The sequence below is a fragment of the Cynocephalus volans genome, chromosome 2, assembly GCF_027409185.1.
Source record: "Cynocephalus volans isolate mCynVol1 chromosome 2, mCynVol1.pri, whole genome shotgun sequence".
Taxonomy (NCBI): domain Eukaryota; kingdom Metazoa; phylum Chordata; class Mammalia; order Dermoptera; family Cynocephalidae; genus Cynocephalus; species Cynocephalus volans.
The window spans coordinates 156855754-156881361 of record NC_084461.1 but is presented as its reverse complement, the minus strand read 5'-3'; the positions used below and the strand labels follow the sequence as shown (position 1 = coordinate 156881361).

At 50.9% G+C, this 25608-nt stretch overlaps 1 protein-coding gene across 4 annotated transcripts; it reads left to right on the top strand.

The window, feature by feature from the left end:
* The first annotated feature begins 13058 nt into the window (after positions 1-13058).
* On the top strand, positions 13059-20768 carry SNCB (synuclein beta). Of its 4 annotated transcripts, none has more exons than XM_063087790.1 (5): positions 13059-13179; positions 16058-16099; positions 16321-16439; positions 20328-20399; positions 20736-20768. In XM_063087790.1, exons 1-5 carry the CDS (start codon positions 13059-13061, stop codon positions 20766-20768), a joined length of 387 nt encoding a protein of 128 aa, XP_062943860.1. The 4 variants fall into 4 exon arrangements, with proteins under 4 accessions (XP_062943860.1, XP_062943859.1, XP_062943861.1 ...); XM_063087789.1 differs by having other exon boundaries at positions 20310-20399; XM_063087791.1 differs by lacking the exon at positions 16058-16099 and having other exon boundaries at positions 20310-20399.
* The last annotated feature ends 4840 nt before the right edge of the window (positions 20769-25608 follow it).

Below are 25608 nucleotides of genomic sequence, written 5' to 3'. Positions count from 1 at the left end.
GCCTCAACTCAAGCTCCACGGGGACCCAGCATGCGAGGGACCCCCAGCTGCCGGCTTTTAACCTACCAGCGCCCCACCCCCACCCACCCAGGGCAGGGGAGGGGGAGGAGCCAGCATGTGTAGGGGAGGGGGTGGAGGCTCAGAGGTGGACAGACTTGCCCAATTCCTCCCATCAGCAGGCATTTGGAGAGTGCCTTCTGCCTGCTGGCCAGAACTCTAGGAACTCTGCTATCACCAGGCAGACTCAGCCCCGTGCAGTGGGGTCTGAGACATGAAGGTAAGGGTCAACATTTGGGGTCTTCCCTTAGGGAAAATGGGGTCATCCCACTGAGAGTGGCCCCTGAATCTAAAGTGGACTGCCCCACAGATGGCAGAAGCAGCAACATTGACATAACCATGGACGCCATCTGGTACTATTTACACCCTCAATTTGGGCACCCGACGTCATCCGGTGCAGGCTTTATCTGGTCTATAGAAGCATCTGAGTTTTTAAAAAATATAATCACTCGGGGGCCGGCCCCGTGGCGCACTCGGGACAGTGCAGCGCTTGGGAGCGCGGGAGCGCGCGGGTTCGGATCCTGTATAGGAATGGCCGGTGCACTCACTGGCTGAGCGCGGTGTGGGCGACACCACGCCAAGGGTTGCGATCCCCTTACCGGTCACAAAAAGACAAAAAAAAAAAAAAAAAAAAAAAAAAAATCGGGCCAGCCCCGTGACTCACTCGGGCGAGTGCAGTGCTGGGAGCGTCGTGGTGGCAGGTTCGGATCCTATATAGGGATGGCCGGTGCACTCACTGGCTGAGCGTGGTGCGGGCGACACCAAGCCAAGGGTTCCGTTCCCCTTACCAGTCAAAAAAAAAAAAAAAAAAAAAAAAAATATATATATATATATATATATATAATCACTTGTTAACGTTTAGACACAGGGAAATTTTGTATTAAAATCCACAGTTTGGGTTTCTCTTGAGAACTTGGGAAGGCATGGCACATTGGACCCTGTACTTCGCAGGTCCATGATCTGTTGTGGCTGAGGCTGCCCTGTGGACAGGCACACAAGGGTCCCTGCAGCTCCCACCTTACCTCTGCCCTAGCTGAGTGTTTCCTACCTGGGCATCGATGGCTAGGGGCAGTGCCACAGTGCCACAGTCCCACAGCCTGGGTTCAAGTCCTGCCCTATGCTGACCTCGGCCAAGTTACTAAATCTCACTGGGCCTCAGTTTCCCTGTCTGTAAAATGGGAATGCTAACACAACTCAAAAGCTTGTTGTTAGATCCCCGGACTAGCCAGCTGCCAAAAAAATAAGTTTGTTGTATTAGGTGATATAAAACACGTAAAGCCCATAGAACAAGGCCTCGCTCAATGCCCAATAGAAGTCAGCTGAGGGCTACCCCAGGGTAGGGGAAGGGAGGGGGAGGGGAAGTGGGGGAGGGGGCAGCTCTGGCTCTGGACACTCTTCCTTGGCCCCTTTTCTGCAGGGGCTGAAGTTTCCCCAGGTTATTTAAGGTTTCTCATCCTCCCCTTCCTTGGCCACTTTTAAGGTCCCAGACCAGTCCCTTTCCCTCTCCCGCACCTGAGGGAACCCATGACCATCTGGAAGCTGACAGTCACTATTTGCTCATCCCCTGGCCCTAAGCTCCTGGCACGTGCCAGGCACTGGGTGAGGTGTTGGGAGCAATGATGAGCAGAGAGCAGTGCCTGTGCTCAGGCCTGTCGGGGAGCCAGACATTCATCGGATAATCTCACAAAGACCTTTGTCATCACAAATGCAAACCTCTGCAGGAAAGGAATCTGGGGATGGGAGAAGATAAAGTCCCTGACCTGAACCGGGGGCCTTCGAGTGGCAGTTCTCAAGTGCACTGATCAGAATCACCTGCAAGGCTTGTTAAACACAGACTGCTGGGCCCTGCCCCAGAGTTAATGATTCTTTAGTTCTGGGCTTGGACTGAGAATTTGCATTTCTAACAAGTTCCCAGCTGATGCTGATGATGCTGGTTAGGGACCCCATTTTGAGAACCTGGCTTAGGGGCAGTTCACCCAAGACGTGATATTTGAGCTGAGACCTTAAGCATGAGGGAGAGGTAACTAGATGGGTGGGGCAGGGCATCTCAGGGAATGGGAATGGCAGGAGCAAAGGCCCCGGAGCAAAGGGAGGGTGGGATACCAGAGGAAGAGAAGAAAGACCAGTGTGGCTGAAGCCCAAAGGGGAAAGGGGTGGATAAACCTTGATGGGAGGAGGACTGGAGAGCCACTGAATGCTTCAAGTGGGTGCAGATGGGTTGGGGAGGTAATCAAATGTGCTTTTCAGCAAGTTCTCTGCACAGCTGTGAGAAAACAACCCTGCTGCTGCAAGAGTGAGTGGGAGGACATCGATTAGGATGCTAAAGTAGTTGTCCAGGAGGCAGAGAAGATGATGGATTTAAGAGGTATTTAGAAGGAAAACTCAGTGCTATTTGGTGATAGGCCCTGGAGAGGGGAAGCACAGAGTCCTGGTTATCTATTGCCACATAACAAACCACTACAAACTCAGTGGCTTAAAGTAATCATTTATTATGCTCACAAATTTGCAATTTGGGCAGCACTCAGTAAGGACAGCTCATCTCTGCTCCAAAGCAAGATCAGTAGGGGTGGCCCACAGGTTGGGGCTGGAATCATCCCATCACTCACACATGGGGCAGCTGTTGCTGGCTGTCGGCTGGAAGCTCAGCCAGGGGCGTCAGCTGGGACAGCTCTCTGTGGCCTCTCCATGTGGCTGCTTGGCTTCCTCACAGCATGGTGGAAGGACGAGCTCAGGGCGAGCTCCCAAGAGATGGGAAGCAGGAGCTGCCAGTTTCTTAATACCTGGGCCTGAAACCTGGCCTAGCATCAGGCCCACTGTATTCTAGGATCTCAGGGCCCAAATTGAAAGGAGTAGACATGATTCTACTTCTCAGCAGGAAGAGTGTTGAAAAATTTTGTACAGAGGAAACACTAGAGGAGAACCAGGCTTGGAAAGAGATCATGAACCTAGATTTGGTGGAGGAAAAGGGAGGAAGGACTATCCCAAAGTACCAGGCCTTAGCTGACTTAGAGTCCTGGCCCAGAGCCTGGCATGGAATGCCACCCCTTCCCACCATCTTCCACATTTTCCAGCCTGGGGCAGCCCCTGGAGTCTGGGATTGGATTGACTGAGGAGATAGACCCTAAGAGCAAACTCCCTAGCCCTACTAGGGTCCTGGCTCCTACCCAAGGCTCTCCCAAGTTTGTCAGTGAGAAATATCTCCAAGGTGAGATTAAACAAGCAGGGGCTCTTGAATCCCAATCCTGCATTCTATTCCTAAAATACCTTGAATCTGCCCACTCCTTTCCCTCCCTACTCCCCCTACCACAAGCAAGCCATCTCTGGCCTTGGCCACTTCGTGAGTACTTCCTAACACCCTCTTTGCTTCCATTCCTGCCTCTCTGCAAAACATTCTCCACCTGCCCCAGAGGGATCATCTGAAATATCAATCTGATCACTTAACTCCTGTGTTTAAAACCCTCCAGGACTCCCAGGATATGATCCAAAGTCCAGGTTCTGGGCCTGCTATTTCTTACGTGATCCAGAGTGCTAGTGCTCTGAGTGCACCAATTCTGCAGCGGGCCAGATTTGCTTCTACCTCAGCGCCTTTGCACTGGCGGGTTTCTCTGCAACTCTTTACACAACTGACTTCTTGTCTTTCAGGGCTTGGCTCAAATGCCACCTGTCAAAGAGGCTCTCCTGACCATCCTCTATAAAGAAGACCACTCTCCCTCATGCATTCTATTTTGTTTTTGTTTTTGGCAGCTGGCTGGCATGGGGATCTGAACCCTGAACCTTGGAGTTATCAACACCATGTTCCAACCAGTCAGCTAACCAGCCAGCCCATCCTCATGCACTCTTTAACTCATCACCCTGTTTCCATTCCTTCTTGGCACTTAGCATTACTCATTGATTCATTCAGTTAGCTATTTATTCAGCAAGTACTCACCCACCAGTTACCTTGTGTGAGGCCCTGTTCCAGACTCCAAAGAGTACAGCTATAAACAAAATAGATGGTTCCTCCTCTTTTCTTCAGAAGGCCCTATGACTAAACCCTGGAACCTCCTCTCCGTTCTGTCAACACTTGCTGCTTCATGCCCTCATCTAGTCACAGCTGTTAAATGTCACATATATAGTGACAGCTCTGGCCCCCTCCTGATATCCAGAGAAGCATGTCTGACTGACTGCTCGACGCCTCCATCTGGGTATCTAATGTGCATCTCAGAGTTATCATATCCCAAGCTCCATTCCTGACCTCCCTGTGTCCCCAGACAGGCTCTTCCCACAGTCTTCTCCATCCATCCAATTGCTCAGCCAGAAACTTGGAAATACTTCTAGATTCTCATCTTTCTAGCCCATCAGCACATTCCTTCTTCAGTTCTACTTTCAAAACATATCCAGGATACAAATATTTCCCTCCACCTCCATTGCCACCACCATAGCCCAAGTGACTGTCATCTTGCTTGTATTATGGTGATGGCCCCTGAACTGGTCCTCAGCTTTCACCCTTGCCTTTGATGAGTGTCACTGGTGATTTTGACAAGAGCAACACAGCCTGAAGCATCTTATATGGTTACTAGTTCACTTGTTAATTGTCTGTCCCATCCTATGAGAATGACAAGTTCCAGAAGAGCAAGGACTTCATTGGTCTTGTTTTCTGCTGAATCTCCTGTACCTAGGATGGTACCTGGCACTGAGTAGGCACTCAGGAAAAAATAAACGTCAGACTGGCCGGTTAGCTCAATTGGTTAGAATACAGCCTTGTAATACCAAGGTCATGGTTTGGATCCCTGAACCAGCCAGCTACCAAAACAAAAAAATAAAAAACAGTTTATTTAAAAAAAGAGAAAAGAATAAATGCCAATGACTTCCTGTCTCTGGTTGTCAGTTCTCTCATCTGTAAAATGGAAATAAAAATGCCTGCTTTGAAGAATTGTTTTTATCATTACACAATGTAAACATTTTTTGTAGCCCCTTGCCAATTTCCCTCTGACCCCCACTCCACCTTAGTTCTGTTCTCTCCTTTTGAATGTTCAAGGAATTACTGTGATTGTTGTATCTATCTTTTTTTTTTTAATCCAGCTCCCAATAGAGTGAGGATGTGAGGTATTTCTCTTTTAACATAAAAAATTATTAACATAATTTTCTCTAAGTTCAACTGTGGTGCTGCAAATAGCAGAATTTCATTCCTCTTTATGGCGGAGTAGTATGTAATTATGTATATATACCACGTTTTCCTTATCCAGTCGTCCGACGATGGACATTTATGTTTCTTCAATATCTTAGCTATTGTAGATAGAGCTGCAATAAACATGGGAGTGCAGGTATCCCTTCTACATGATGATTTCCATTCCTTTGGTTATGTACCCAACAGTGGGATTGTTGGATCCTATGGCAGTTCTGTCTGTAGTTGTTTGAGGAACCTCCACACTGTTTTCCATAATGGCTGCACTAATTTACAGTCCCACCAACAGTGTAGGAGAGTTCCCCTTTCTCTGCATCCTTGCCAGCATTTGTTATTCTGTCTTTTTGATAATGGCCAGTCTAACTGGCATGAGATGATATCTCAGTGTGGTTTTGATTTGCATTTCCCTGCTGCTGAGTGATGCTGAGCATTTTTTCATGTGTCTGTTGGCCATTCGTATATCTTCCTTTGAGAAATGCCTATTTAGCTCCTTTGCCCATTTTTAAAAATTGGGTTACTTGGTTTTTTTATTGTGACGTTGTTTGAGTTCCTTGTATATTCTGGATATTAATCCCTTGTCAGATGCATAGTTTGTGAATATTTTCTCCCATTCTGTGGGTAGTCTTTTCGCTCTGTTAACTGTTTCTTTTGCTGTGCAGAAGCTTTTTAGTTTGATATAATCCCATTTATCTTTTCTTTGTTGCCTTTGCTTTGGGACTTAAAAAAAAAGACTTTATTCATAAAGTCTTTGGCCAGTCCTACTTCCTGAAGTGTTTCTCATATGTTTTCTTTTAGTTTTATGGTTTGGGGTCTTATATATTAGTCTTTAATCCACTTTGAGTTGATTTTGGTATATGACGAGAGGTACGGGTCTAGTTTCATTCTTCTACATATGGGTGTCCAATTTTCCTACCACCATTTATTGAAGAGGCTGTCTTTTCCCCAATGTATGATCTTGTTGCCTTTGTCAAAGATCAGTTGACTGTAACTATGTGGGTTGATTTCCAGGTTCTCTATTCTGTTCCATTGGTCTGAGTGTCTGTTTTTATGCCAGTACTATGCAGTTTTGGTTACTATAGCTTTGTGGTATAACTTGAAGTCAAGAAGTGTAATGCCACTGGTGTTATTTATTTATTTTTTTATCAGGTTTGCTTTGGCTATTCAGGGTCTTTTGTTGTTCCATATGGATGTTAGGATTGTCTTTTCTATTTCTGTGAAGTATGTCATTGGTATTTTGAAGGGGATTGCACTGAATCTGTAGATCACTTTGGGTAGTATGGACATTTTCACAATGTTAATTCTACACAACCTTGAAGGATTGTTTTGAGGACTCTGTGATATAATGGATGGAGTGCCTGGCACACAGTAGGTGTTTAATAAATATCACCCATTCCTCTCCCTGTTCTCAGCTTCCAATCCTCCTCCCTGCCTGCCCTGCAGGGAATCTGCCTGCCTGTCTCCCTCCTCACCCTGAGGCCTCTGGGCAGCAGGAATGTTTATTAATGTTTAATCATACTGCCAGGCACCACACACAGAGTTATAAAGGCTCATCTGGATTTTTGCAGAATTCAGGCAGGGCTGGAATCCCCGGGATCCTCTTAAGAGAACTCTCTGCTCCAGCTGCTCCAACTGGGATTTACTCCAAAACCCTTTCCCACATGCTGTCACCCTTCCTGGGAGAGAAAGAAAAGAAACAGTGAGAGGTCCCCAGGAATGCATAGGTTTAAGGCCTGGCCAGAAAGAGATCCAGGAGCCCAAGCTTTGCCATTTCATAAAGGGGGGAAGGGAGGATGGAGCAGGGAGGCAGTGTGGCCTGGAAAAAGGATCCATTGTGCTAAAAAGTGGCCACCCAGTATCCATGGCCCCTTCTGCGGACAGCACATACAGAGAGAGATAAAGAAAAATGTAGCAAATGTTAGCAATTGGTAAATCTAGGTGAAGGATATTTGGGTATTCATTGTACTAATACTGTAACTTTTCTGAAGGTTTTGTTCATCGTACTATTCTGGCAACTTTTCTCTAGGTTTGAAATTTCTTCAAAATAAAGAAATTGAGAGGAAAAATAGTGTCAGAGATGCTAGTGGCTCACTCGGTAACCATTCTCCCCTCATCACAGTGGCTGTTCTGAGAAGTTGTACACCCGGCTGCGTGACCAGACTTCTCCCTCCTCCCCACAGCTAGGGGTAGCCAAGGAGAGATAAGCAGAACTTGTTAGCTTCTGGGAAAACTCCTTAAGAAAGAGGCAGACAATGGCAGTTGCTCTTTTTTTACCCTACTTCCCCTCCTCCTGCTCTCTGCATGGATATGATGACTGGAGCTACAGCAGCCATGTTGGACCACGAGGATGGATTCATGTACTAAGGATGGTGCATCAGAAAGGTGGAAGGAGTGTGCATCCCTGATGACTGTGAAGTAGACATACCAACTGTGGACCGCCTACCACTGAACTTCTTTAAGAGAAAGAATAAATGCCTGCCTTGCATAAGCTTCTGTACTAGCAGTCAAATGAACTTCCCACCTCATTCAGAATTAAACCTATTTTCTGTTCCCTCAACACTCTGGACTTTCTCACCTGCCAGATCCCCTGTTGGGAATGCTCACACCACTTGTAAGATCCTTTTCATCTTTCAAACTCAGCTCAAATGGCACTTTCTCCTGAAGGCTTTCCCCTGATGCCCCTTCTGTCTTTAGGTTCCATAATCCCCTGTGCTGCTGCCAAGCTCCCCAACAGCCCACTTGCTGCCAATCCGACGACTCTCCACTGCTCTTCTCCTTTGGCCTCTCTAGAGCATCTATCCAGCTGACCTTTCTCCCCTAGGTCTCCATGCTCCCACTCTCTCCAGCTTCTCCTCCTATCTCTCTGGCTGTGTCTTCTCAGTCTTTTCCAAGTTCCTATGCCTCTGGCTACCCCTGAAGGTTGCAGTACCTCAGAATTCTGTCCTGGGCCCTCTCTTCTTTTTATTCTCCATGTGTCCCTAGGCAATTGCATCTATCCCTATGGCTCCAGCCACCACCTCTCTGCAAATGACTCCAAATCCAGTGGTGTACTGATTTGGCTCTGCCCAGCTCCCGAGAACAATTGTTTTGGGAATTTTCTGAGCCACTTGTTAAAGCCATTATTAAAAATTAAATTATATAAGCTTGCAATTAAATGAATTATGTTAAAAAACAAAGATAATAAATACTCAACTCAGAACTTCATAATTTTTTTTATTATCTATGGTCTTAAGATTATTTTCAGGGCTGCATGATTAGCTCACTTTGTTAGAGCGTGGTGCTGGTAACACCATGGTCAAGGGTTTGGATCCCCGTACTGGCCAGCTACCAAAAAAGAAAAAAAAAAAGATTATTTTTATCTATGTTATCTGTGTGAAAATGCTATATAACTGAACCAATTCTCTGTTCAGTGACATCACACTGACAGCTTGAAATCAACCATGGTGGGGGTGTTTACACCATGGATATTGACAAACTCTACACAAGGTATTCCTTCCCACCTGCCCCAACCTTGGAGAGCTATTGGGCTTTCCGTTAAACACTTCCCCAGTACACCATGGCCCAAATCTATACCTAAAGCCAGCTTGGAGTGCTTTCCTGAGCTCCGGGCTCAGATGCCCTGCTGCCTGCTGGACACCTCCTCCAGCTTGTCTAGCAGGCACTCGCCATGCCCCAAACAAGCTCATCATCATCCCCCAACACTGTTCCACCCCCTCAGTGGCTGTTTCACTTTGCAATATCTTCGCTCACTCTGTTCTCCAAGCCAGAAACCTGGGAATGTTCTAGATCCATCCCTCTCCCTCTTCCCCAACACCTAGTGTCATCTCCTAAATAATATCCAAATCTCTCCCTCCAGTGGTCCAGCCTTGCCATGGCTTCCCTTGCTCAGGCTTCCTTGTCCCTCCTGTGGAGCCTGCTCCAGCCTCCCTGCTGGTCTTCCTGCTTCCATCCCATCCTTTCCTCCAGCCCACCTCGACTGGCCCCATAAAATGCAAATCTCATTAATAATCCTATGTGCTTAAAACCCTTCAGTGACTTCCCATTTCCTATAATATGAAGTACAGACACCCTTCATCGGGTCATCCTTCTTCCTGCTCTCTCCTATCTCCGGGTCAGTCCTTCTCTATCCTTCTTCTTCATCACATACTTTGACACTCAGGGGTTTTTAATCCCAAGGCACAGAAATAACTTTTGGCTAATTTAAGCAGATAAGGGGTTCATTAACAAGAACTGGGCAGCTCAAAGAATCTCTGGGAGGACCAGAGACTCCACCTTGGAGACCACACAGCCCGGAATGATGCCCCAAATTCCACTGCCAAGCAGGTGCATGAAGACTCCGCTGATGCCACGGCTGAGTGTGGGCAGTGTGGCTGCCCTGTTGATGCTGGACACTCCCAGAACAAGTGTCACTGCTGCCCATGGTCCCTGGCAAGAGCTTCCACCCCAACACTTCCTCTCCTCCCCAGAACAGACTCCCCTCCTTCCCTGCTGCTTCCTGTCACTAGCTTCAGGTTCCAGACTGGGACTGGTGAGTCTGAGGCCCCAAATGTTAGTCACGTGTCCTATCTGTAAAGAAGGCTGAGAAAGCAAGTATTTGGTATTATCAGTTCTTAGAGGGGACAGTGGGACTCCACCTCATAAGGTGGGGGATGCTCTAAACATAGGAAGGGGGCAGTTCCAATGCTGAGAGGCCCAAAAGGAATTACAGATGTCCCCTATGCTAGTTTTTAAAATTATACAAGTAAAATACTAACCAAGGTAAAATAATCAAACAGGACAAAGAAGGAAGGTGATGAAATATAAAAGCCTCTCTCCCTGAGCCCTCTTAGTCCCATTTCCCAAGATCAACTACTGTTGACAGTTTTTGGGAAATCCTTGCAGATAAGTTCTTTGTGTATTTGGCTATAAATAAGTATGTATATGTATTAGTCCATTTCTGTTGCTTTCAACAGAATACCTGAAACTGGGTAATTTACAAAGGAATGAAATTTATTTCTTACAGTTTCAGAGGATGGAAAGTCCAAAGTCCAAGGAACACACCTGGTGAAGGCCTTCTTTCTGGTGGTGGCTCTCTACAGGGACACAGGGTGTCACATGGTGAGAATGGGCTAAGCTAGAGAGCTAACCTCACCTGCTCTCCTTTTAAAGCCCTCTGAACCATGCCCATTACTCCATGAATGAATAAATCCATTCATGGGGGCACAGTCCTCACAATCTAATCACCTCTTAAAGGTCCCACCTTTCAGATACTGTAATTGGATTTCCCACCCTCTTAACACTATTACAATGGAGATCAAGTTTCCAATATGTTAATTTTAGGGGGACACATTTGGCCCATAGCAGTATGTATTTGTATAGAAGGTATAGATGTATAATGTATATAGTATGTGATATATATCTTGATCTATAAAATATATATAATATCATTTTCTATGTTTCAAAATTGGTTCCTTCCACATATTACAGTTTGGCACCTTGCTTCTCTCCCTTAACACCAGATCTTCACACACTCCCATATCAGTACACATGAGACAAGCTCATCCTTTCTGACCACAGTAGGTATTTCCCTGGGTGGATGTACCACAATTAACTAGCCAGTCCTCTACAAATGGACATTTAGATAATTTTCAGTTTTTTGCTACAGTGAACTGTGCTGCAATGAACATCACCACAAAAATGTCTTCGTGCACTTGTGTGAGTAGAGATGTACAGGATAAATTCCTGGAAGGGGAGCTGTTGGCTCAAAAGGAGCATGCATTTATGCTTTTAGTAAACATTGCCAAATTGCCTTCCAAAAAGCCTGTGCCAAGTTGCAGTCCTACCATCAGCCTGAGAACATTTTTTTTCAGGCCCTGAACAGTCTGGCTGCTGGCTGCCCCCTCACCTCCTCACCTGTCACTTACCTTGCGTTTCTGGCCACAGTGCCTTTGTCTATGCTATACCCACAACTTAAAATTCCCTTCCTCCCTTATCTGCCGAATGAAATCCTACCTGTCCTGCCAGGCTCCAGCTCAGATATCAACTTTCTCCTTATGACCTTCCCTGACTCCCCTAAGCTATCAGAGTTGCCTTCCTCTGGGATCCCACAGCTTCTTGGGCATAATTCTGTCATAGCACCACCTGAGAGCCTACTGTGTGCCTGGCATTCTATAATCATTTTGGCAATTTCCACCATAACTACACAAACAAGTGTTCTCCTCCTCCATCCGTCCTAGCTCTCCAGCTGCACTGCCTTTTATCTGTTCCTAAGCCCAGTCCTGCCTCAGGACCTTTGTACTTGCATTTCCCGCTCCATGGATCTTGCCTTCACCCATCTTGGCCTCTCTTGGTGCCTCTCTGGGATCTCTGCTCCAATGCACCTCTTTGCAGAGGCTTTTCCTGACCACTGTCTCAAGCACTCCTCTGGTTACCCTGTAATGTCACGGTTTTATTATCTTTATAAGACTTCTCACAAGCTGAAGTACACTTGTTTGATTTGTGTTGATGCGTTTATTTTCAGTCCTCCCTCCTATCTCTCTGCACACACACACGTCAATGGTAAGCTCCCCCAGAGCAGGGACCTTGTTTTCGTTTTCCACTGTCTCCAGCCTCGAACCTGCGCCACCTGTCTAAGCGCTCCATAAACATTCGTTGAATTAACCATCCATGTTTTACAGAAAACTGGCATTCAGAAAGGAGAGCTGAGTAGCCCAAGGTCCCACAGTTAATAAAAAGCACAGGTGAGATTCGAGCCTATCTGAACTCCAAAACCAACCGCATTATTTCTTCCCGACTCTTAACACGCGGCATTGTTACCCTTCCCCCAACCCCCAACGGCCTACGCAAGTCTCACTCACGCCCCTGGATCCCCAGTGGCCCGCCCCAGGAGGCTCGTCTGCTCCGCGGAGATGTCACCCTCCCCGCCCCCTGTCAGTCAGGCCAAGGGGCGGTGCGGCCGCCGGGGGAGGGGGGGCGCTGAGCTCAGAGCTGCCGCAGCGCCGGAGCCGGAGCTGGAGCTCCAGCGCGCGAGCGAGCCGGGCGCTAGGACGGAGCAGTGGCTGGCGACGCACCCAAGGCCCGGGCATTGCTGCGCCCCTGCTCAGGGCCCGCGATCCAAGCGCCTGGCCACGGCTCGGTACCTCCGCCCCGAGCCCACCCCAGCCCGGCTTAGCGGAGCCCCAGCGACCGCCCGCCGCAGCCGCCGGCGCTGCCGCCGCATCCTCAGCAGGGGCCCCGAATCCAGGTGAGGCGGCCGCGCGCCAAGCGCTGGGGATGGGGAATGGGATGGAGATGAACAGGGGACTGGAGTGGGATGAGGAAGGGGATGGAGAAGGGTGGGCACATGGAGGGGGGCTGGGGTGAGAGGGGGCGCCGGTGGGTGCGCGTCAGTGTGCACCCGGGGGTATGTGTCTGCTCCTCTGTGTGGACGTGCGTCCGCGCCCGTGTGTGTTGGAGTGTCCGTGCGCTTTTGAACGTCCGCGTGTCCTGTATGTGCACGTGAGCGTGTCCGTGGTGTATGTTTTTGTGCATGACCGTGTGACTCTGCCGTGTGTGTACAGGCAGGCCCCGAGTCTTCGCGCCAAGCCTGGCACTCCGGTTCCGCGGGGCTGCAGGCTGCAGGGCCCCGGATAACCGAGGCGGTGGCTCCTCCCGCGTCCCCAGCTTTCAAGGACGCTAGAACTCGCCGCGGTCCTGAGGCCTCGTACTGGGGAAGGGTGCGGGGAGGCAGGAGGGGACTCAAGATCCAGAAGGGCGCCCCAGCCTCAGGGAGGGGGCACCCGCGTCCCTCGGGAGGGGCTGGGGTGAGGGTACGGAACCAGCGCACTGGTACCAGTGTGTTCGCTCTCCCCAGGCCGCCAGGATGGACGTGTTCATGAAGGGCCTATCCATGGCCAAGGAGGGCGTTGTGGCTGCCGCGGAGAAAACCAAGCAGGGGGTCACCGAGGCCGCGGAGAAGACCAAGGAGGGCGTCCTCTACGTCGGTGGGCGAGGGGCGGGGCTTCTGGGGCTGCGGGGTTCGAGGGACTTCGGAGAGTGTGAGGCCAGGGCCCTCAGAAGGAGTGGGGGTCTGGGCAATAGAATATGAGTCAGCAGATGGGGCGGGGTCAGCAGGGTCACAGGGGACATAGCAGCTGATGGAAGCCTGGGGTCAGTGACCAGACGTGTGAGAGATGGGGACAGGGTGGGGGGTTAGTGAGGGTGGGGTTCAGCTGAAAGGCCAGGGACCAATGCAGTGATCAAAGCAGATCGCCTCCTTTTTTTTATTCTTACTGTCATTATTGACAGCTACTGTGAAATGCCATCACATCCATTACCTCATTTAATGCTCCCAGCCCATTCTACAGATGAGGGAAGCTGGCGTTCCCCGAAGCTAAACTTACCTTGCTCAAGGTCACACAGTTGGTAAAACCTGAACCTGGGGTTTGAACCCAGCTTTATGGACTAGGAAGCCCCAACCCTCCCCTTGTGGGCTCTTCCTCGTGTTTTATTTAGGGCTTCCTCCAGCTCTCCTCTCCAGCTACCTCCAGGTCCCCCTTCTTCCTAATGCCTGTGGTTCAACTATTGCAATCTCTCCTCCACATCTACCATCCCTATAGCTGCCAGCTGGTGTCAGGAGAAAGGCCAGGTGGTTAAAATCTCTCACCCTAACTGGGAAAGGAGACTGAGCCTGCAGAGTCATTTGCATAAAGGGAGGAAAAACCGGAAACTGACGTTTACTGAACCCATATCATGATTCAGGACTTGCTTCTGTGGAGCAGGTGTAATTATCCCCTATAAAGACACCAGAGGGCTTCATAACTTGCCAAGCATCATAGTGTATTTGGATTGTGGTTATTTGAAAAATATTTAAGGACCACCTGGATCATTAAAGATGCTGGGGGTGTAACAGTGAACAGGAGACAAAAGTGCCCATCTCCTGATGGTGATACAGAGTGTTTCAGTAGTGGGATTTGACATCAAGTGGCTGGGGTGGGGACCACTTTGGGGTAGGGTAAAAATAGAGCCTGCCTGAGGAGATGGCATATAGGCTGAGTCAGAAAATGGACCTGTAGAATGCAGGGCAGGAAGCAGTGGTCGGAGATGAGACCAGATTGCTGAGCAAGAGCCTGTTCATGAGGGGGCCCTTATAGGCCTGGTCAAAGCATTATTATTATTGCCACGAGAGATTGTAGAACTGCCATGATCTGATTTCAGTTTAGAAAGTTCCCTCAGGACAGAACAAATTGCAGGGTGGCTGGGGTGAGGGCAGTGGGGATGGACACTAGGAGAAGGCTTGAGTCTACATCTGCTGACCCCAACTCTGGCCTCCCTCCTTCCTCCTCCACCTGGCCTTTCACCCCTGTTGACCCCTAGCGCTCCTGACACTGACTCTCTGCTAATAGACTTTGCCCCTCCAAGCCATGCTGCCCTTCCCCTTAGCTTGGCACCTCTTGTTCCTCCCCCTGCCCAGGAGCCCCCAACATCTCCCCAGTTCCTACACTGAAAGCCTCTACTCCCTATAGCCTGGCATTCAGTGTCTTTCATGGTCATGCCTCAGTCTGTTTCTCACCACACCCATGGCTCCTGGCACATGGACTACCCCAAAAGCACACCTGTCTGTGCCTTGCCTGCATCTCACTCCAATCTCCTTTCTGATATCCATCTGCTCCCCATTTCTCAAGGCCCAGGCAATGTCCTCTCCGTCCACCTCCCATATAACCCCTGGAGGCTAGAAGTCCTCTCTCCACTACTTGAGGTCCAGGAACTGAATCTACTCTTCTCTTACCCCCTTCAGACAGTGAGCAATTGGCCCAGGGCCTGGCACAGAGCAAACAAATATGTGTGGAGGCAACGAATGGGTGGGCATGCAGCCTGCCCCCTCCTATCTCTGGGTTCTGGCTGGCCTTCACCCTGAGAACCCCATCTTCCCACTCTTCTTCTCCCCCCACTGGCCTCAGCCTGCCCAGACACCCATTTCTGGGTCAGCTGTTGTCTGTGTTGCCAAATCCTTAGGATGGGAGACTCCCAGCTCCTTTGAGGACCCTCACTCCCCACCCCAGATCAGGCTCTCTTGCCTTTCCCAACGACCCCACATTTTGATGTGACCTGGTCGCTACCCTCCTGGGAAGGCCCAGCCAGTGCCATGGGTGCCAGTCACAATCTGCACATCGCCCTCAGACCCACCCTGCACCTAAGACACTCCCCACTTTGGCCAGAAGGAGAGGTTTGCACTCTTGTTAAAAGAAAAGGGTCTTTAGAGGAAATGGAGTTGGGGTGGTGGTGGGATGTGGGTGTCCACAGGTGGGTGTGGGCTATCATGCATTGGGAGCACCAGGCAACCTTTCAAAACACAGAGTTTTGTTGTCCCCCAGCTCCACCCCCACCTGCCTTCCATCCTGGGCTACATACTCAAGAGTGGTTGGTAGTGGGAGTTTTGGAGTCAGAAAGACCTGAGCTTGAATGCCAGTTCAGCCACGTCCTAGTTGCGGGACCCTTATTGAGCTTCTGTTTTCCAACTGCGAAACAGGGACAATAGCAGCACATTCCTCTCAGGGCTAGTGGGAAGGTTAAATGAAATGGTGCCAGTAAAGTGCTCTGCACAGTGCTGGCTCTCACCGGCATCCACTAGAAAGGCACAGGTATCATATCAGGTGGGGAAACGGGAAGTCCTGAGACATGGGGGCTCGGTGAAGTGATGAGAAGGGGGGTGTGGCATGGGGACAAAGGTTGTGGGAGGTGGGGACAGAAGGAGGCAGTGACGGGGCCAGGGTGCCCGCTGCCACCTGCATCCATCTGCCCACTCTATTACCACTATGCTGTGCTGGAGTCTCTGTCCCCTCCGCTCAAAGCCCTTAAATGTGCTCCTTTTTTTCCCTGCAGGAAGCAAGACCCGAGAGGGAGTGGTACAAGGTGTGGCCTCAGGTACCAGCCCCCTTCCCTCACCTCCTCACCCCAGGCCTGTGATCTGGCTAGGTACCACAGTGCAGGAGCGGTGAGGTAGGGGGGAGGGGAACTCTCAAGGCTTTTGTAGGTGGGGGGTACTCCATGGGGAGGGCAGGCCCTGGGGACAATATATGGAGGGCCATCTATGCCTCCTTCACCTTGGCCCCCAAACACCTTCCCCAACCTCCTCCCTACTCCAGTGGCTGAGAAAACCAAGGAGCAGGCATCACACCTGGGAGGAGCTGTGTTCTCTGGGGCTGGGAACATTGCAGCAGCCACAGGTCTGGTTAAGAAGGAGGAATTCCCTACAGATCTGAAGGTAAGCCATCGTCATGCCTAACACACACACACACACACACACACACACACCAGGTGCACAAATAAACCTGCCACCATCCTTCTACCAGACCAGCCTGGGGCACAGGCCACCTTGCCTCATAAGGCCACATAGGGAGGGCCAGACTGTGCTGGGAGCTGGGGTGCAGAGAGGTGTTCTGCAGTGCTATGCTAGACTCAGCTCAGAATGATTCTGCATGAAGTTGTGCATGGGTGTGATGCTACCTGTGACAGGGACCCAGATCTGGCTGTCTATGTGTATCCTGCTTGCCCCTGTGACCCAGACTACTTCTGGCCATGTCTGCCCGTGTCACTGATTTTAATTCATTTCTTTTCTTTCAACAAATATCCATGCCAGAGAGGAATTGTTCTAGAGGTTACTGCAGTGAATCGGTTCCTACATTTGTGCAGCTGACATCGTAGTGGGAGAAGTAAAAATCAAGCCAGTAAGCGAGATGATTTCAGACAGGGATACATGATATAAAGAAAAGACAAAGGTGATGGATAGAGTCAAGGAGTGAGAAGGCTACTTTAGCTGGGAGGGCTTCTCTGAGGAGGTGACACTTGAGCTGACACCCACGGACTGAGAGAGAGGCAGCCGTGAGAAGACATGCGAGAAGCATATTTCAGGCAGTAGAAACAGCAAAGTACAAAGGCCCTGAGGCAGGTATGAGCAGGTGTGAGCCATGGTGGGGTGGGGTGGGGTGATCGGTATGTCACATGTTTGTGCAGGTGTGTTTCCCCAAAGGAGTGGTGGTGGCTACTCTTGTGTGCATGGAGACAAGGGCTTTCATACCTTTAGGGTAAGAGCTGTGAGCTCTGGAGCCCCACAGAGCTGGGTTTGAATCCCAACTCTACTGCTTCCTGGCTGTGTGACCCTGGGTAGGTCCCGTCATGTCTCTCTCAGCCTGATGATTTGCCTGTAAAAATGGAAGATGAACACAAGAGTTCTTATGCAAATTGGAGATAATACAGATCAGAGGTTCTCAAAACTTGAACGTGCATCAGAATCACCAGGAGGCCAGGTTAAAATACAGATTGCTGGCCTCTTCCATAGAATTTCTGACTCACTAGGTCTTAGGTGAGGTATGAGAATCTACATTTCTAACCCCTCCCCCCAAAAAAATCCCAGGTGATACTAATGCTGCAGTTTTAGGGACATACTTTTAGAACCACTGATATAAAGAGCCTGACTTGCATGTAGTGAGTGCCTAGTAAGAGACTGTGGCCACATGATTATGTGAGCACTCAATGTCTGCTCATGTGACATGGGGATCATGTGACCACAGGTGTGCATGGGTGTGTACCACCATGACAGTGTACCCTGTGGACTATACATGCGTGTACAGACATTCCTCGTGTGGGTGGTCTATGTTTGTCCCTGGACAAGTTCAGACTCTGCCTCCATGGGCGTGGGGGCTGTTTCTTTAATGTTTGGTTTGGGTGATCAGAGTGCATTCAGCATGAGCATATTAACTGGGCTGTGGGAGACTCCACACCACCCTCCACTCCAGACATTTTGCATAGTTGGTTCCTTCCACTGTCGGAAGTCTGGGTTTTCACTCAGAAGATCTGGTTCAAGTCCTGTCTCTGCATTTTACTATCTGTGTGACTCCCATTTCTTATAATCATGTTACCAGTAATCACTCCCATTTACTGATCTCTTGTATGAGCAGGCACTATCCTAGACGTTTTATGTGGAGTAACTAGCCCATTTTATAGATGAACGAACTGAGGCTCAGAGGTGAAGTGACTTGCCCAAGATCCCAGTTCCTGCCTACCTGCCTTATAAGGTGGTCAGGAGGATAAGCTCTGGTCCATGTCATCGTAGTCACTTGGTACTGACACAGGACCAAGCTCTGTTCTGGAAGCTGGGGTGGAGAGAGAGGCAGGTCTGGCCTGACATGCTGGCCTCGAGGCTGTTTATGATTGGCCTTCGCACAGAATCATTTCTCTCTAGCAGCCTATCTCACACCAGTGCTTATAGACACCTCTAGGCTGTTCTCTCAAGGGAGTTCAAGATCACAGAGTAATAATCCAATTTAAAAAAAGAAAAAAGAAAACAGAAAAAAAATCCAAACAACAGCCCTTTGGGGCTACCAGGGTTGGGGGAAGCCATGCAAGCCCAGGGTCAGCATTTCTGAGAATCTCTACCTCCCTGCTTGCTTTCCATATGTGGTCATGGAATACTCCCCATACTCCTACAAAGCAGAGAGCACTATCCTCACTTCCCACTCAAGGCTGCTGTGATTAGAGGTGAAATGACTTGCCTGATGTCAAACAGCAAGTGAGTGGCCAGGCTGGGATTTTTCTTTTTAGCAAGAAAGGCTGGGATTTTTCTTAAGTGAATTTTTTATTGAAGTACAACATACGTGCAGAAAACATGCAACTCCATGAAATTTTCACAAAGGGAACCCCCCCCATGTAACTAGGAGTCAGTTCAAGACAAAGAACAGCCCCCCAAATACCCGCCTTGTGTCCCCTTCTAGTCCCTACCCCCAGGGCCAGGACTCGGGCATCTAGGGCATCTAGAGAGGTGTCTGGGGCACTCACTCATCGGGTGAACACTGGCATTACCTCAGCTCAGTCCTGGCCCCGCCTACCCTCCTTTAAGAGTAACTGCTTCCTGACTTCACCACAAATTAGTTGGGTGTTTTTTAAATTCATATAAATGTTATCGTAAAGTACATGCTCTTCTGTATCTGGCTTCTTCTTCTTTAACAGTAAGTCTGAGAGATTCACCCCTGCTCTTGTTGTCGGTCTTCCTTGTGCAGCATTCCATTGTGTGATTAGATCACAACCTACGCATCCATTCTACCGTTATTGGACATTTGGGTTATTTCCAGACAAATGTGCTCAAGCTGGGATTTTTAACATTGTTTCTTCCCTGGTTTCTGCTTGTAACTGAGTGACTTGGGGCAAATTAACATTTCCCTACCCACTGGCCCTTGGTATACCTGTCTCTACAAGGGGGGAAATGAGCAGGGTCAGGACTTGTAAACTGGGCCCCCCTAGACGGGTAGTATAAAGAAGCCGAAGCTGCCTGAACGGGGCTACATAGATACAGTCAGGGCAAGCCTTCTCAGTGACAACCCTCCAGGGACCCACATGTGTGGCTTTGCACAACTGTACATGTACCCCAGGTTATTGAGTGTGTCCGTGTGTGCAGCTGGCTCAGTCCCATGTGTATGCACATACATGTGCTTGCCTGCAAGTGGCTGGCCATGTGTCTGGCAGCCCCCCACATGCATGCCCGCTAGTCTGCTCCCGTCTGGGCAGCAGATGCAGGGGGAGGGGAGAGTCTTAGCTCACACATCCAAGCAACACCATGAGCTGTTGCTTCCAGCTTATCTTAAAATAGCAACAGTCAAAGAAACCAGGCCACACAGGGCCCAGGGGAGGGATGGGTAGAAGGTGGCAGGGGAGTGGCTCAGAGGCCCTGCTCAGCCCTGTCCCTGAGTCTCCATCTCCCTCCAGCTCAGGGGAGCCTCCAGGGTTACCTCTGGGGTCCCGATGCTCGGCACAGAGCCTGACACAGAGTTAGAGATAATAGCTGACTGAGTGTGCTCCCTGCAGCCCCCCGCATCCCATCCAGTCCAAATGATGGAAGTGCAGGAAGCTGCCAGGTGCTGGGGGGAGGAGTATGGAGAGCCCAGCTCCCCCTCCACACTCGCGGCTTCCAGTGGTGATTTGGAGGGATTTCACCCTTCACACCACCATTTCATCTCCAAGACACTCCAAATAAACAATTTAATAAAAAAATTCTCCTTGCACTTACAACCCCCCCGGCCTTCCCCACTCTTCCAAACAGCCAAAAGCTGCCCTCACCAGCCCTGCCCTTCTCTACCCACAGCCAGAGGAAGTGGCCCAGGAAGCTGCCGAAGAGCCGCTGATTGAGCCGCTGATGGATCCAGAAGAGGAAAGTTATGAGGACCCCCCCCAGGTGAGGGGGCAGCAGGCTGGGTGGGACTTTGGGCATCCCTAGTTGGGTTGGGAGGTCCTTGGCATGATAAGGTTGGGCCAGGGAGCTTCAGGACTCCCTCTTCTGGAACCCGGGCCCCAGGAGGTGGGAGCAGGGAGGGGAAGGTGGAGGGGCCTAGTGCTGCCCAGGAGTATCTCAGCTGTCCCCAACTTCCAGGTTCCTTCCCTGCCTAAGGAAAGGGGCATGCACTGTTCCTCCTTGATGAGGAGGGATCTCAGGGCCAGGGCTTGGCCACTTGGTCTCCAACCTCTCCTCCCTTTTGCTCTTCTCTACTCCAACCCCATCCCTCTGATGCAGGAGGAATATCAGGAGTATGAGCCAGAGGCGTAAGGGCCCAGGACGGCCCCCAACCAGCAGCACAATTCCTTCCCTGTCCCTGCCCTACCCGCCCTCCCCTAGAGCCAGGGTTGTCCTTCTCCCCGTTCCCCCCAAATACAAGATCTTCCTTCCGCTCTGAGGCTCCTCCTCAGAGCCTGTGTTAGTGTCTGTCCATCTGTCTGTTCTACCCGCCCGCGTCCAACCCTGGGGCGTGGACAGGGTCAGGGGTGCGGCCGCGGCTGGGAGCCTCGCCCCACCAGCCTTGCCCCTCCCCGCCCCATCCCGTCCCAGTGTCCGCGCGGATGTAGCATGTTCTATGTGTTTTTAAACGAAGATCGCAAAGCGATGGCTCCTCCCCCACCCCTGACAGAGGCTCTCCGACGGGCCTCCGGGCAGCCCCACAGCACCCCACACCACTCCCACTTCGACCTCAAGAACCTTTTTTTAAAAACCAAAACCAGGAGCCCGGGCTGTGCCATGTCCCCTCCCTCAGCCGTCCGAGCGCGGGCGTCATGTGTCGTGACTGTGGCATGGAGAGTCGCCCACCCCCCGTGTGAGCGTGTCCCGGGCGGGCGTGTCCGGCCACCCCCCGCGTGTCCGTGAATAAAGCCAATCTGTCTAGTCAGCGTCACACGGGCAAGTCTGGGCTTGGCGCCGGGGGGCGGCGGCACGCGGTGGCGGGTCTTCCAGCTCCCAGCCTACCCCACTGCGCTCCTTGTGGTCTAGCACACTCAGCCCCAAGCACAAGACTGACCACCTCCGGCCTCAGCTTCTCCACCCCATCCTCCCCGTGGGGTAACCTGCGGGGAAGCTGGGCGGCGGGAAGGTGGCCTCGGGCGCCACCTGCTGGGCCGTGAAGTGCCTGCTGAGAGTATAGAGTCCAAGGAAGCCCCGCGCCGCCGCAGCAGCGTGGCGGGCGGGCTCCCACCTCGCCGCACACACAGCGCAGGCGCGCGGATGCCCACGGACGCGCGGACATGCAGGCATGCGCGCTGGTCCCTGTGCGCCAACCCGAGTGTCCGCACCCCGGCCAGCGCGCACGTGCAGACACGCGTGCACGCACGCTACACCGCACGTGCGGATCCGCGCGCGCTCTCACATTTTGCACACGCGCCGCGGAGGAGGAGCCCTCGGAAACTAGCAGCGCGGGCGCTGAGTGACGCTGTGACGCGTAGACCTCTCCCATTCCAGGACGGGGACACGCACACACTCCTGAGTACACATGTCCAACGCAAAAAAAACCCTCCATGGGGAGGGGAAGTGGGCAGTTGTCCCAGAAGGGGACAGGGCTACGGCATCCGGTGTTCCACCTCTCCGGTAAGGGTACGCGAAAATTTGAGGCCTCGGCTGAAATGGGCGAGGATCCTTAGAAATTGGGGAAGCCGTCCAGGAGGCTTGAGCTAATCAGGATCGGCACTAGGGGGCCCCCAACACCGCCTCGGAGCGAGGAAAAAGGCCGTGGAAATACTGCGGGTTCTGCGCGGAGGGCCCACCCCCACGCAAAAACACTGCCTTTGCACAGCCACTTCGCGCGCTAGCCCCGCCCTCGCCAATACATAGGCCCTGCCCCCACCGCGCGGTGCCCCTGCCCTCTTTCGCAGCAGAGACCCCACCCCCAACCGGTGCTGAAGCCAAGCTTCGCTGTGCCGCAGAGGCCCCCCAGCCTCGCCTGCGTGAGACCCCTTCCGCTTCTGTGTCTCCGCCCGGCCTAGATTCCGAACGGAAGCAGTGCCTCATCCTCCAGCCCCAAAGCTGGAAGAAGCTTGTTCTATTCAATCAACCCCCAAGTATTTGCGCTTCCTCCTTGCCTGAGTCGGGGGCAAGAGGTGGTGCCAAGTCTGGTAAGACCTTGAAGGTCTGCTCAGGTCACCTTGGCCTGCAGTGTAAGGGGCCTTTATTTCCGGAAGCAGGAGACAGCTGGCAGACGTGCGTGTAGGGAGAACAAACCTGTGAGCTTGGATTCTCTGAGTCACTTACGTGAGGGAGCCAGGAGCTCCAGATCTTTTTTGGCTGAACTGACGCTACTTACAACCCACCATCCGCGGGGATTGGAAACGCGTGGCCCTTAGGCCGAATTTGGCTGATATGTCTAATTTGGTAGCATAGGTTTTAAATTTTTAAAATTTGGATACCTTTGGGCTGGACACACCTTTTACAATTGGCTACGGTCCCTTTCCCTCCCTATTGTATTATGCCCATCCGCTTCACTCATTTTCATGAACTGCCTGGCCTCTAAAGAATTTGTTTGCTACCTCCAATTCAGCTACCAGCACCTGATCCCCATTTTTAGATGCCAAAACCAGGTTCACCATCTGGCCCGTGGGGAGATGTATTCTTCCTTCCCGGGTGCCAATCCCCACACCTGGCCCCACTGAGAATGGTTCTGCTTGGAGACCAATGGTCTCTTCTGCCACAGCACTTTAAATGCATTCCAGGCACAGGCCCAGAAGCTTCAGCAGCCGATGCCAGCCCTGTGTCAGACAGCAATCCTAACTGTGCGTGTGTATGAGCCCACACAGCTTGTAGACTCCTCCCTGTGACAGGGACAGCACCATTTCCCAAGTGTCTAGATCGTCCCAGGCATGTGACACTTGTATTATTCTGTTTCTGTTGCTTATAACAAAATACCTGACATGGTAATTTATAAAGAAGTGAAATTTATTTCTTACAGGTTTGGAGGCTAGGAAGTCCAAGATCCAGGGCACACGTGTGGTGAGGGCGTTCTTCGCGGGGTGGGAACTCTCTACAGGGTCCCGAGGTGACTAGGGTGTCACATGGTAAGAAAGGGCTGAGCAAGAGAGCTAAACTTCTCAGTTACTCTCCTTTTAAAGCTATCAGAACCACACTCATTACCCCATCAATGGATCAGTCCATTCATAAGGACACAGACCTCATAATCTCATCACCTCCTGAAGACCCCACCTTTTAAATACCTTAATTGGATTTCCCACCCTCTTAACACTGTTGCAATAGAGACCAAGTTTCCAATACATGAACTTTTGGGGACACATTTGACCCATAGCACTTGTCTCCATTAATTTCACTTGAAACTGTCCTCAAGGCTTCCTTGTTCTTAGTCCCTCAACTTATGGATGAGGGAATGGAGGCTGAAGAGGCAAAGTCACCTGACGTAGGTCACATTGCTGGGAAGTGGCAAAGACTATGTTCAGCCTCAAGCCCAACTCCTTTGGAATTTCCAAAAGGGGCTTGCTCTGGCTTTAAGGGGAGACGAAAACCACCGATAGTAGGGAGCCATGGACACAGCAGTGTGGAGAGTACAGTTCCTTGTGCAGTTTCATGGAGACTGGGAACGAGACTGTGCGAGTGTTGGGTTTCAGCTGTATGCACACTTGCTTATGTGGTATGGGCATGAGGTGTGCTATGTCTGTGTGTTCACGCATGTACACAGATGTCCAATGTGTTGTGTGTGTTCATCGTGTCATCCAACAGTGTATGATACACACCTTCTCTGTCCTTAAAAGTGAGGGGCTGCAGGCAACAGCCCTGCAGGTCGCTGCTCACCTTCCAGCTATCACAAAATGATCAACAAATACATGGAACAAGATAATTTGGAGTTTTGTAAAGAACCCAAAACGGAGCGATATGTAGAATGTGGCAGGGAGGGGGTGGTGTGCAGCATTAAAATAAGATGGCCAGGTCAGGTGTCTGAGGAGGTGAGGTTGGAGCTGAAACCTGGATGAAGAGAATGGCATGGGCAGATCTGGGGGAGAGCAAGCGGCGCAGATGGAGGAAGAGCCCACCCCTCTGTGTGTCTGCATGTACTGGCGGGAGTGGGGGTGGGAGTCAGTGAGGCTGAGCCCGGCCAGGCCTCCTGAGATGCATGGACCCAGTCCCACCTCGTCTGACCCATTCTTTGTCTTCCTCTGCCTTCACTCTTTCCTCCACAGACAGCTGCCCCTAACTCTGCCTGTTGAAATCCTTCTCTCCTCTAAACTTTCCCCTCTCCTCTGAAGGGAAGTGATTTCTCCTCATCGCTCCCACCCTGTTCAGCTGTGCACACAGAGACCCCCTTCCCACCCGTGTCAGCACTCTGAGGACCCTTGCTGGGCAGCCAGCCTGAAAACTTCCTCTCCCCCTGATGAAGGACTGGGGGCTGTCCCTGTGTCCCCACTATTTGTCCATCTCTCTCCCCAACCTCTCAACCCCCAACCCCCAGTAATGTGGCTCCAGAGCTTTCTCTGGAACTTTATTTTTGTTTTCTCCCTTCCCTATTTATAGCTCTCTCCCCCGAACCATCCCTGCATCCATTCTGTTGCCTAGAAACCGGCTCTGGGCTGAGGGTGGGGGAAGGCCAGGCTGAGCCCAGGCAGGGGGAAAGGAAGAGCTGTCACCCACTCCCCCTCTCAGCACCACCCCAGGCTCCCAGAAGCCCACCCCACCCTCTGCCCAGCACCCACGATGTTTTGTAAAATATAAAACAATATATGAAAAACAGCAGCCTTTGTGGAAGTCCTTCATGGCTTCTAAAGGGCAGGATGAGTATGATTTCACTCGCACCTCTCAATAGCCTAACTCTGCCAGAGACCTGGACTCATTTTTTTAGATGAGGAAACTGAAGCTTCAGGAAGCAAAGGTCCCACAGCCAAACCCTCCTTAGCAGAAACTTCGTGCTCTGGATTTGTTAGCCTTGGGATATTGGCCTGAAATACTTAAAAGACTCGAAAGCATAAATAATTCCATAATCCATTAATTGCAGAAGGGTAAAGAGAAAAATTTGGCAAAAACCCTGCTACACACACCAAGCCATGGGTCATACCTCTGACATGTGATGCTCCCACCATGCCTTCCTTATGGTCCCCACCATGTTCCCACATGCCCTCACCATGCCCAA